At 34.0% G+C, this 12597-nt stretch overlaps 1 protein-coding gene across 2 annotated transcripts; it reads left to right on the top strand.

Moving 5' to 3' along the window:
• The first annotated feature begins 2884 nt into the window (after positions 1–2884).
• On the top strand, positions 2885–12581 carry LOC132702744 (venom allergen 5-like). Of its 2 annotated transcripts, none has more exons than XM_060671464.1 (6): positions 2885–2951; positions 6739–6829; positions 8399–8517; positions 8576–8812; positions 10522–10625; positions 10718–12581. In XM_060671464.1, the coding sequence occupies exons 2-6, from the start codon at positions 6760–6762 to the stop codon at positions 10779–10781; spliced, it is 594 nt and encodes a 197-aa protein (XP_060527447.1). In that variant the 5' UTR covers positions 2885–2951; positions 6739–6759; the 3' UTR covers positions 10782–12581. The 2 variants fall into 2 exon arrangements, with proteins under 2 accessions (XP_060527447.1, XP_060527446.1); XM_060671463.1 differs by lacking the exon at positions 2885–2951 and adding an exon at positions 3040–3275.
• Positions 12582–12597: the final 16 nt, after the last annotated feature.

Here is a 12597-nt window from a genome sequence, read left to right as displayed (position 1 = left end):
ACCGGGGCAAAACAGGACGCTACACAAGCTGGGTGGGGGGCGGAGCGCACTCTGGTAGACAGGGGGGACACTAGGACGCCACGCGCGGGGGGCCCCCGCTGCGGGGGGGTTAGGAAATTGAGGTTATGTACGGTTTCTGTTGCTTATATCGGCACTATACATCTACTCATGTCTTCACTCCCTCCATTAGAAGAGCCCTATTCTCTCAAAGAAATACAGTACATCTTTCAAGGAGAGTTTGGATAGAAATACCAAGTGATAGTCAACCTTCTATTGTCTTTTTTTTTATTTGCACAATGTTTCGGGAAAAATGTATCACCACCCATTATCAAGTGCATACTAATTTAAATTCTAAGAATACAAGCCTTATTAAATAGACTATAGGTTTCAACCGCGACAACACTCCTTCATTTTTAAGCATCTCCGGGCTTTAGATAAATATTTTAAAAAAGGTAAGACAAGTTTGTTACCTCTTTTTTTCAAAGAAACTTCCACAGGCTGCTGTAATGGAATTTAAAAATCTTGTAAATTCATTTCTTCATCAGTGATTGTTGGCTATTGGACGTTTGTTCGTATATTTGACCGTGACAAGAAAACGTATTCCAAACAAACATTTTTCAATTAAGATGTGAAGGTTTGTATCCAGATAATATTGAAAGCTTTAGGTATAGGGACTTTAGTAATGAGGGATTCTAACTAACCAGGATATCGTTTGGATATAATGTAATTCAATGAAATGAAAGGAATTAAGTACGAAACTATCAGTTTTTCCTGTAAAGGGTTTTAATATAGAAGCGAGATATTTTGATAGATAATATGTCGGAGAATCAACAATGCTGACAATAGGTCTTAGCGGTAATCCTGGGTTGTGAATCTTAGGGAATCTGCAAAACTCACGAATTTTAGTTTTATTATTGTAGGCGATAGTTTTTAAATTTTTTAAATGTAATTCTGGGTAGATGGTAAACATGAATCATGTTCTGATGGAAGTAGACGAGGTTTTGACATCATGAGCTACTGTAATATTATGTACATATCTGCTGGTTTACTCCTGCGTCGATGTCTATAAATCCCCGACACTTGCCACTGTTTCATATTACAGATAATTAAACATTTCATAACAAAATGTACTTAAGCACAACAATATAACGTCAAAACCAGATTTACCAGTTGTCCAAAAATCTCAGGACATCTCTGATCTGTCAAAGACAAAATTCCGTTTGAGAAACCATCAGTTTAGAGCACCCCTTGCATATGCGGCAAAGAATACATTTTAGAAACTAAACGAAAAAAATCGACTAGGCTCAAAGAACATGAAGAAGCCTTCAGACTACAACAAATAAACTCATCAGCAGTTGCCGAACACAATCATGAGACTGGGACATCAAATGTAATTAATTCTACCAAGGTAAAATGCGAGAATCTATAAGCAACCAAACAATCTTAACCGCGACTGAGGTCTTTACCTTTCATCAATAGGGAAGTCAGTCATCCGAGACAATGTTCATGCCCCTCTTTAGCTCCGGTCACTTAAATAATATACAGTGTGTCCCACTTAAGAACTGTACACCCTTGTAAAATCTTTGTCTATGGTTCGATTTTGATTTTTTTGTTGGATAGGATAGGAATATACACTAAAAGTTTGTTACTTTCGAAAAATCGATAAAATAGAATTTTTCGAAAGTCTACGCGCTTGGCAACGAAACTGATATCTCGAAAACGGTGCATCGCACAGCGACGCCATTGGTATAGAAAAAAACGTTTTTATTTATAGTTCTCTGTTGACGTTCCATAAAAATACGAATAACTTCGGAACCGTTACAGAAAGGATACTGAATTTTTTTCCTTTTAAACTTGTCACGAGGCAAATTGGAAATAGCCGCCATTGAAAGTTGACATCTGCCTTTTTTTGCGATTTTCGTCTGTTTTTGGTACACCGCTATGAAACACGATAAGTGTCCGAAATTCGCAGAAACCGAGATGAACAAATATAGAGTTTGGTTCCGTAACGGAACCTATTGAAATTGGCGGGGCTGGGGGGTCGGGAAATATTTTTAAAAATTTTCAATTATAGGCAAAAATCTAAAAGACCCCTGAAAATTGATATTTTTAAGAGTAAATTATTAGCCCTAAATCAAAATTCCAGACGAGGCTTATGATAAACCAGGGAGCTGCTTGGACTGCTTAGAGGGGAGTGTAGAGTACTAACAAGGGCCTACACAGGACCCTGCAGGGTTAGGAGGCATATTTGCCTGCTAGGCATTGGAGACGAGCCGGAGTGCAGGTGGTGCTTGGAAGGGGAGGAAACCCCGTATTATCAGCTCAGACCTTGATCGATCGGGACTCAGTGCACGGTATTCGACTAAAGAAGTTACCGACCTTCTATAGAAGGGGCGGCATTCTGGACGACCTCTAGCGTGGTTTGGGCGCAACGGGCCCATCTGGTTTCCTAAGTGTTTGGATGCCCGCGGGGGGGCGCTCCCCTTAAATGCCAATACCAATACACCTCGTCGATCCTCAAACTTTGATAGCTCTCAAAAAATTTACCGTCTCACGCGAAAATAACGTACGGCTATATCTTTCCAATTTGATTGATCACCTGTTTCTCATTGGCGAATAAATTATGCATGCAGAGCAGGTCAACCAAAACATGTTTTGTTCGCAATAGAACTAAAAATTATTTTTGATAATTACAAAATCATTCAGCTGTCAGAGAAAGTCGTTATAAAATGGAATTATTTGATTTTGTAACATCGCGTCCGAGCAACTGACGTTATTTTCACAGTGACTGTCATCAAAATGTTGAAAACAAAGCAGTCTTAATCTTAATAACTTAAGACGTTTGTAAAGTTTGAAAATGTTAAAAACCTTTTTTTTTTCGTGATATGTTGCAATTAGCCTCTCGACAGTGCTACAGGACGTTGAACGTTGATTTGATCATCTCGTGTGGGGTAAGTAAGTAAATTACGGACTTGTAATAGTGTCGTCAACACCACGAGAATAAAAATCGATTTCGATGTACGCGCCTTCGAAAACAAGACGTTGTCGTTGCGAAAATAATAAATAACCATTGTTGACATTGCATTTCAACAAAGTAGGATTTTAATGCTAGGTAAATAAATTCTGACCTCGTATGGAACTGTTATATTAATGTGGATTTTATTTATTGTGCACGCTGGGAACATTTTCAGTGAATAATGAAAACATAATAAAAGACCTGGTTTTCTAGGCTCGGCAGACTGTGTGGTGCGCGTGTCTTTTAAAAGTTCTGTGCGGTGAGTAAAACAGGAACAAAACAATGGTTGGCAAGTCACCTAGGGCTTATATTATTTATACTATGTTTCTTAATGCGAGAGAGTAATAAAATGCAAATGCACACTATTTAAAGGTTATATCGTAAAGTTCAGATAAATAGATAGATAGAAAATTAAAGAAAATTTTTAAAAATTCAGTATTTCGATTTCACACTCCGAATCGTTCCTAAATTAGGGTCACTCTAGTTTGCATACAATGGATGGTCAATTTTAGGGAATGAATAATAAATATGGACCGATAATTGAGATACTAATTATTCTAAGATCAAGTAAATAAAAACTTACATAAGAATAATGTCAAAATAGATAAATTTAGTAAGCTCATGAATATCCTTTTTTTTTTTGAAGACGATGTAGATATTTGGAGTTGACTATGACTGTAATAGGAGAAATAAGATCAGAAGTGTTTGCTGGAAGTAGTCTTCAAGATAATTATTAATATTTCCAAGAAAGGTTGTTTCACATGCTCTCAAATTTAATCGTCGCCAGAAGATTCTTTCTCTATTAGGAGTGATTTTCGTTTATGAATTTTTCCGTTATGGAAATTTATTTCCCTTAAAATTTTCCACAATTTCCTTTTATCCATGAATGAAATCATCCTTTTTTAATTCAGACATTATTTTGTTCACGGTTGGTATTTAGTTTTTTACGTAATCCTGATCTTGATGGGGCCGCATTTATCTTCGTGCCCAAACTGGTATATTGTTCACTGTCCAACTTCATTCATATGCGAACATATGTCAACAATTTTTGCAAAACTGAATGCTGAGAATTTTGAAAACTAAGGCATAGGAAGGTCAACTACCTGTCCGTCCGAGTTTTACATGTTATGGCATTAAAAAACATATATTTATACTATACCTAATATCTATATAGTTTACTTTGAGAGTGAAAATGTCTAAAATAATATTGCAAACTGCCCTCACACTGTCTTGTTTCCTCACACGATCTCACATGGTCAGTATTTTCATCATTCTTTTCAATCGGCGCCAAGACCGAACTCATGAGCGTCGATCAGGCCTTAAAGGAGCTTTAATTATTTTATTTGGCCCGGGCAGCCGCAGGTTATAAGGCTATAAGTACCACCCTTACAGCCGGTAATACTGATGATGTGAGGGCTTACAGGCAGTACTTATTGCTGATCTATTGCAGATATTGTTGATCATGTGATTGTCGCTTAACAGCATATTATTAGGTTTAACCAACCAGACAGTCTGTTTTAAAATAATACAGGTCGGTCATGTATAATCTTAACAAGAGCGATTTTTGACCGGAAATAAAGATATAATGGTTTGTATAGATATAATGGTTTTTTATAACATGGCACACCAATGTCATAAGTTCGTAGGGTTTCTCACAGAGTAGCCGTTCCTTATATGTTTTTGTAGTTAGAAAGATCTCTGTATTTCGAATTTCTTTAGTCCGTAGTGATCCTTTAACTTTATATGCTTGAACTTTTATTACAGAAAATATAAAAAACAAGGAAACCGTTAAATGATATCTAAGTAGATCGATCTAAGTTCAGCATTCGATTTCCGGATTTTACAGGACATATTTGAAAAAACCAATTTGCCGGTATGAATATGGTGCAGCTGCTTCATAAATTGTCCGTCATCTTAAAGAATCAATCATAGAAACTATTGACATTAGATTAGCAGGGAAATCTGAATCCAGGCAATTCTTCCAGATATCTAAAAATTAAGCAATAATTGTTTTATTTAAAAGGACAAAGTCAATGTCGACTTCCGATTTCAAGTAGTACCTTTACATTGAACATATTTTCAAATCTTGAATTGTTCGAAAATTCCTTTTTAACCATGCATTCCGATTTTGTGTTGGAAATACTTTTGAAAACCTTTACTATATTTCAAAAATACTAGACAAGTTTTAAACAACTTTGTATAACACCGAACAAACTGTTCTATATGAAACCTCGACAAGTAGCCCAAGACCCAAAATTTCAGCTGTCTATCAACTTAAGTGACATTTGCGGAACGCGCGGGGTGTTTTAAATTCAGCTCAGGAAAAAATACGGGATAGCTCGAATAAGGGCAAAGCAAAAACTGAATTTTGGTAGATATGTCTGCACATATGACGGAAAACATTGAAACTTTTCGAGCTTTTAAGCTAAGTTAAGATGATGAACATAGAAAATATCTGTACACATAATCAATAATAAAAAAAGGCTGTATTCACATTTTAAATTGTTGTAACTTAGCATATAGTAACACAAACGTGATTTCTTCAGTGCTTTCTACGTAACTATTTTTGATTGACGACGTAAAATGAACTGCGTATTTATCAAATAGGGAACATGCAGCATAAGGTATTCCCGCTTCACAAAAAAGCAAAGGTTTTTGAAATACGTAGGAGCTAGCTATGGGTATAAGTTAACATAAGCTATTTGAAATTTTATTTAATATTCGAATCCCCAACAAAGTATTTCATAAAAGTAGGGCGTTTCTATAACTCCTCTATGTGGTTAAATTGTTTGGGAACGCTTTTTTGTATATGACTCTTCATTCATCTTGTTTTGCATTCAATATGTGCGCTGTACATTCTCAATTAGTTATTTTTCGTCTATTTAATTCTGAAAACATTAGTTTAAACCCAACTTTTAGATAAAAAGAAATAAACATTAAAATTGATGACAGAAAACTAGATTACGGCCAATATTTTTGGACGTTTATAATAAAAAAAGGGTAAACTAAAAAAAGTCACATAAACATTACATCGATATGGCTAACATATTCGCTCAAGTGCCGCTAACAAACCTTTATTTATTATTAATACATATCCACTGAACCAATTCATTTGATTCCGGTAGCGGCTTATTATCTTGATTATAGTTAACAGTAATTAACTACGCATAAACCGATATTAAAGAAGCCGCTCCAGTCGGACGAAGCCCTTTTTTAAATGAATAACTGCCGGTACTTTTTATCAAATTTCTGGATTCCTTCCTCGGTTTTTGTTGACTCGAACTAGCTAATGTTTCACCAATCATCCTGTGGGCTTCTTCAGAGCTTGACTGAAACTGGAGCCAACAACTGAAGAAGCCAACAGGATGATTGGCGAAACGTCAGCAAGTCCGACTCAATAAAAACCGACGCAGGAGGAATCCAGAAGTTTTATAAAAATTATTACAGTAGCCTGTGGAAGTTTCTTTGCCGGATTTTTATCTCTGCAAATAATTTCATATTAAGAAAAAAAAATACACATAAACATCGGTGTACAAAACCTGAAGATTTCCGCTCAATTACATATCGAAAATTGATATAAATACTGTTATTAAGATTGTCACCGGGAAAAATTCATTAGTCGACTATTTTTTAATCTATAAATCAGCAGATTTGTTGACGAAAATCAATTTGCTGCAGTATTCACAAGTACAAAGATCTTAAATTTTCTAATTTTGTTGTAGTGATTTCTGGGAATTGTAGCAATGGCTTGCTTTAACAAGATCGTTTTGGTGTTGGGCGGATTGGCTTTTTCCAATGCCTGCAATATTTTTGGTAAGTAGTCAAATTGGCACTATTGTCAATTAGTACACAATGCTAGATTTCCTTTTTCTAAATATTATAAATGCGTATTTTATCCGATTTGGGTGCATTTTTGGAGATATTTTTTGATTTGTATTATTTTCAACAAGTATCAAGAGGGGTGCCTTATTTAATTTCGAAAATTTTAGGTAAATGACACGTTTTAAAAGATTTTCCCTATTTTAGCATCGTGGCTCAAGTATAACCCTAAAAAAGTCTATCTATAAAAAATAATTCAGGAAATTTTTGATATGTTGACCAGCTTATATTACAGAAATTTAACAGTTTTTGTACTTAAACTAAAACCCTAAACCGTGTGACATATTTATTTAAAAAAATGCTGCCAGTGGTGCAAAACATATTAGTAAATTTAAGTTTGCTTACTATGACAAGCGAAAGATTCCTATCTACTAAAGTCTTTTTTTGACAAATCAATCACCCATCCTTCATTTTGGCTTTACAACATTTGCTTTTTATTTGAAATCACAGCTACTTTTGATTGAACCTGTCTAAAGTTCTTACAATATGTTACGTTAATTAAAGAAAGTTCCCTTGAGAAAGCTTACAATCAAAAATAGCTAAAATTGTTATTAGAAAAAGTCCAATCACCACAAAATATTACATATTGCTAAAAAATAATAATTTCAAACCTTGGAATATTATTATTATTATTATTACAAAGAAAGTTCAGAGGAGAACCTATTATACACATTGATAGTTAGTATCATGAGAATGTTATACATTTAATAAATATTTAATTATTGCTGTGAAACAATACACTGGAGAATCGTAAGAACTTATTTCTTGCTTTTAATAATTTAACTTTGGCACTGTCGGTAGAATATACAATAATTTAAAATATAATAGAGACTAGTTCTGAATATTTTTTTTATTTTCGGAAGAGGCAAATGTTTAGTGACAATCTTCTCAAATTTAAAAGCACAAAAAAAAGACATTAATTATCAGCTAAATTATATCTGATATAATTTTTTTTTGCTTAAACCGGAAAGAATTTTAATACTTTTTTTCCATCTAATTAGGTTCGTGAATTTAAAAAAAATAAGCAGGGAGCACCATATAATAAATTTAAATAACCACAAAAGACTACAATGTCGCTTCTCGAACTAATAATAAAAGCTACAATACATATGCATTTATGTTGTTTTTCTACTAGCAACTTCGGGCATTTCCGGGATTTTAGCGCACTGGTTTGGGAGCAATCGGATGTTTTCGGAGATATTTCTCAAACCTTGAATTTTGACGTTTGTCAACTAACGGTAGTAGAAAAAGTATAGTATTGAACACGTCCGGTAGACTTTTTAAGTCACTCGTTTATTAAACTCGTGAGTCAAATGCCGTTTACCTCACTTGTTGCATAATATACTATAATTGAAGTTTTCTGACTATTGCGCATTTTTCTGCGTGCTTTTAGTTGACGATAACGTAATTGCTTTGTAGTGTTTACTTGTTCTAACAACTAAATTGCTTCCAATTGCGATTGTTCCATTACCGTGTGAATGACGCCGTTTAACATTTTTTCAGTAAGTGAAGTAAGCGAAGGCGAAAAAAGCTTCATTGTGGACAAGCACAACGAGCTTCGGAGGCTTATAGCAAACGACGCCGTCGAGGGACAACCGAGGGGAGTGAACCTGAAAGCATTGGTATATATTTTTTATTATCCAAACGAGAAATCTGTATTATATGTTTTTCAATTTCAAGAAATACGACGATGCCCTTGCCGGAGCAGCTCAGCAGATTGCTAACAGCTGCGTGTTTGCCCATCAAACAGTCACTGATAGTAGGTGGCAAGCCGTGGGTCAAAACCTCTACATCTATATGTCGACCGCGTACGACACAGCATCCGACTGGGATTCCGCTATCCAGGACTGGTTTAACGAACACCAATTTTACACCTTCAACAACGGTTTCGATAGTGCCACTGGACATTATACGCAGGTACTGTACACACAACCTTTCCACGAACCTTACCAAATAAAGGCGATTAGAAAAAGTTAAAGTTAAGAGCCATTGAAAGACGTACTTACATGTGCAGCAATATTTTTAGTTGTATATTAAGCTCAGCTGTTCAAAAATAATGCGTAAGAAGACAGTTCAATCCCTTCATATATATTTTCTGCTTTCAATTCCTCCGTTAATAGATTGTTTAACTTTCCTTTATCAATAGAACTTTTCAATAGGGAGTTGACCATACTCAGACAATTAGCACATAATAATGACCACCGTTTTAAAACAATTAACTAATGATATTATACATTGAATGGCTACAATATGGAAAAAATTCATTAAAAAATTAGTTCTGGATTTCCACAAAAATGCTCGCACACATGTCGTGGAGTAAATATACTGGGTGGGTAAAAAAATAGATGTCGATATTTAGTTCCTTATTCAAAATGGAACACATGAGGAAAAGAATGAAATTCAGAAATTTTATTCTCAAATGAACAGGTAAGTAGTAGCTAGTCTAAAATGATTATAATTACTTGTCACTAAAAAAAGTAAATTTGGTGCATCTAAATGAAAATCATAAAATTGAATTTTTATGTTTTATTGGATATGACTCAATGAAAACTCAACAAGTTTATAAATTTTTTTACGCAAAATATCCAGAAAAATCTAATACTAGATCCACAGTGAGTAAAATAGAGAGGAAATTTGTAGAAACAGGGTATGTCAAAGATCGTCTACGGCCAGGTCGTTCAAAAACTGCAATGCAATAAGTGCAAGATTAAACATTCTATGAGAATTTGAGCATAACCCTGTAGCAGCTTTGGGAGTATCAAAAGAAGAAAAGTATCATCTCTTCAAGATTACATGACTACACGAGTTGAAGATTCTCTCGATCGCAGACTACAGTTTTGTTAAACTATGGTCAGGGATTTTGAATAACAAAATCATTGGAGCTCATTTCTTCGATCAAAATCCGACTGGAGCCAGATATTTACAATTTGTTCAAATTAATTATTACTCATGCAGTTTCTTTGTCAAATCCAAATCGGCAGTATATTCCAAATAGGCAGAATTGTTTTCAATAATTCAATTAAAATGTCCTGAAGAATGTCTTTGAAATATTTTTAAACGGATTAGTATTGTCAAGAAGTTAATGGTGTTCAACACCTAATAATATTTCATTTTACTGCGGATCTTCGAAAGGTTCTTTCTTGATATTTTGCATTAAATAAATTACAAACTTCATCTTGAGTTCTCATTTTGTATCCATATCCAATAAAAATTAAAATTTTAATTCTCAATTTAAGAACTTTACTAGTACTAGCTACTTATCTGTTGATTACAAAATCAAATTTCTGTTCTTCGTTTTTCTACAGAACTCGACAGTGCATTAAAAAAAAAGGAACATGGTATCAACACCTGGATTTGACCCACTCTATTTAGGGCAAATGAAAACATTATGATGGACGTGTGCGGCTATTTTTAATGAAATCCAATACCTGATTTTGAAACGAATTTGTGTGAATATCTTAGCCGTTCACTGAATAATTTTTGCAGGACTTACTCTAGTAAAAAGTTGTCAACTAGAACGTCAATATCAAATTCGGCAAAGGAAAGATTTGGATATTCGGATTGTAGAAATATTTTTAAATATTTAAAAAAAAAATAAACATAACAACTTTTTATTTCTCTCTTAGCTCGTATGGGCCGACACAGAATACGTAGGATGTGGATACGCAGCTTATGAAACGGACGACGCTTATCGTTACCAGAAGCTTTACGTTTGCAACTATGGACCTGCGTAAGTATTCAAAATCAATTATTTGTAGTTATGTTCAATTTCTAAATTCTTCTGGTCTCGGTTATAAAAACTATTTCAACCTATTTCTTCAGGGGTAACTACATAGGCCAATATCCCTATCAGACCGGCGACTCTGGCTGCGAAGATTTGTGTTAAGTATCCAGCTCACACTACAAGTTACCAAAGATACCTAGTGAACCGCATGCCAGTAGCTGAGAAACATATCAATAGTACCATTTCCTAAATATTTATTTATTTAAATGTGAAAAAAATAACATAGATATTTTATCTTCAATTGAGATATTTTTTAGCTAACCTTAACAAATCCACCATTGATTGCTATACCAAAAACGCTTGTTTTGAGCAAAACGTGATTACTTTAAGCTACACGACAAATAATTTGGCAAAATGTTATCGCAATGACTTGCTTTATTTGAAATTTCGTCATCATCAGAATAAAATACGGAATAAATAAATAAACCAAACTAATTAAATAAATAACCTATGTATGCAATAATAAATTTTTCAGAGATGAATTTTAGGTAAATGAATAATGAATGTGAATGAAAAATGGCCCAACAATGGTACCAACAATAAATATTTTTAAAATGGTGACAGTTTGGCTTATGAATGATGTGAATGTCAACTTGCATTTATTATTCATTATTTTGACATTATCAGAAAATTATAGACAGGATATAACTTGGAAAGTTTCACAATTTTCGGACTATTTAATATTCTATCGATAGTAAAGTTTGCAAGCAGTTGGATATTTGATTTGGTTATCCTACTCGCAATCAATATGAATTTTACTTCAGCAATACTGTTAGTTTACCTTACTTAACTTTATTTCATTCATGTTCCTAAAGCATACTCTGGCACAATCGCACAAATGTAAACATAAATGACAAAAACAGAAAGTCAAAAACAATTTGCACTATTGGGATTGGTAGGAAATCAGCCATAGTTAAACTAGCTTTAGCGCATATATTCCTAATAACATCAAGTAGTTTGTTAAAATATACTGGACCATAATGTACATTAATTTTATGTCGATATTATGTTGATGTTATTTTTATATCGTATATGATGAAAACGGTGTTTTAGACATAAATTGTATTCTTCAGTGTTTCTTTTTACATAAGCCATACATGCTAAGATACACAAAACTTCTGGATTTCTCCTGCGTGGGTTATTGAGTCTATTTTGCTAACGTTTTGCCAATCATCCTGTTGGCTTCTTCGGAGAGAGTTACAGTAGCCTGTGGAAGAGTCTTTCAAAAATTAAGATATACACAGATAATGAAGTTGGTGATTCAATTCTACAAACAATTGGCTGGCATCAGCCCTGCATTATAAGTCCGCCACAACTAAACAGCCCTCAACTATAGTGCTGTTTCATTAAATAGCGGATCAATGTTTTGTTTTCATTTTACCCACAACAATTATTGCAAAAAAAGGAAAGTCTTTAATACTTGTTATTATCTTTCTGATTTAAGCAATGTTTAAGAAAGGAACGAACGTGATTTGGGCCTTTACCTTCATCGTATATTCATTCCAATTTCATTTTCGGGTAAAGAAACATTGGCCATATAATCAATGCAAATTCCTCATAGTCCTCTTCACAAAGTTTTTTTACCGCATAAAATTACCTGCTAGGTCCCCTTGTGAACCATAGGTACAGAGAATCACTTTTAATTTTTGAATTGAGCTCTTCACAAGACCTTTGCTGGTCTGCCAAATTTTAAATCATAATTGTCTTTAAAATGGGAGCAAAAAAATTTGTAAGAAATTTTATTATCGGGATATTTGTGTCGAAACATTTCAAGCATTGTGATAATTTGCAATCCAGAAAACGCATTTCTCGTCTCGTGTAGTGGGATGTTTTTATAGGGTACAACTCAATGTGTTTACGATAAACTGACATGTGTTTTTATTGCATTTCCACTAATGTTTTTCTCACGCATTTCTCT

Source organism: Cylas formicarius, unplaced genomic scaffold, assembly GCF_029955315.1.
Source record: "Cylas formicarius isolate icCylForm1 unplaced genomic scaffold, icCylForm1.1 PGA_scaffold_69__1_contigs__length_41831, whole genome shotgun sequence".
Taxonomy (NCBI): Eukaryota; Metazoa; Arthropoda; class Insecta; order Coleoptera; family Brentidae; genus Cylas; species Cylas formicarius.
This window is presented reverse-complemented; position numbering and strand designations above follow the sequence as displayed.

Bases quoted from the DNA above. Each gene is read 5' to 3' on its own strand.
- LOC132702744 (XM_060671464.1), top strand. From the start codon at position 6,760: ATGGCTTGCTTTAACAAGATCGTTTTGGTGTTGGGCGGATTGGCTTTT. The intron at 8,518-8,575 runs GTATATATTTTT...TTCAATTTCAAG, and splicing joins GAGTGAACCTGAAAGCATTG to AAATACGACGATGCCCTTGC. The intron at 10,626-10,717 runs GTAAGTATTCAA...CTATTTCTTCAG, and splicing joins GTTTGCAACTATGGACCTGC to GGGTAACTACATAGGCCAAT.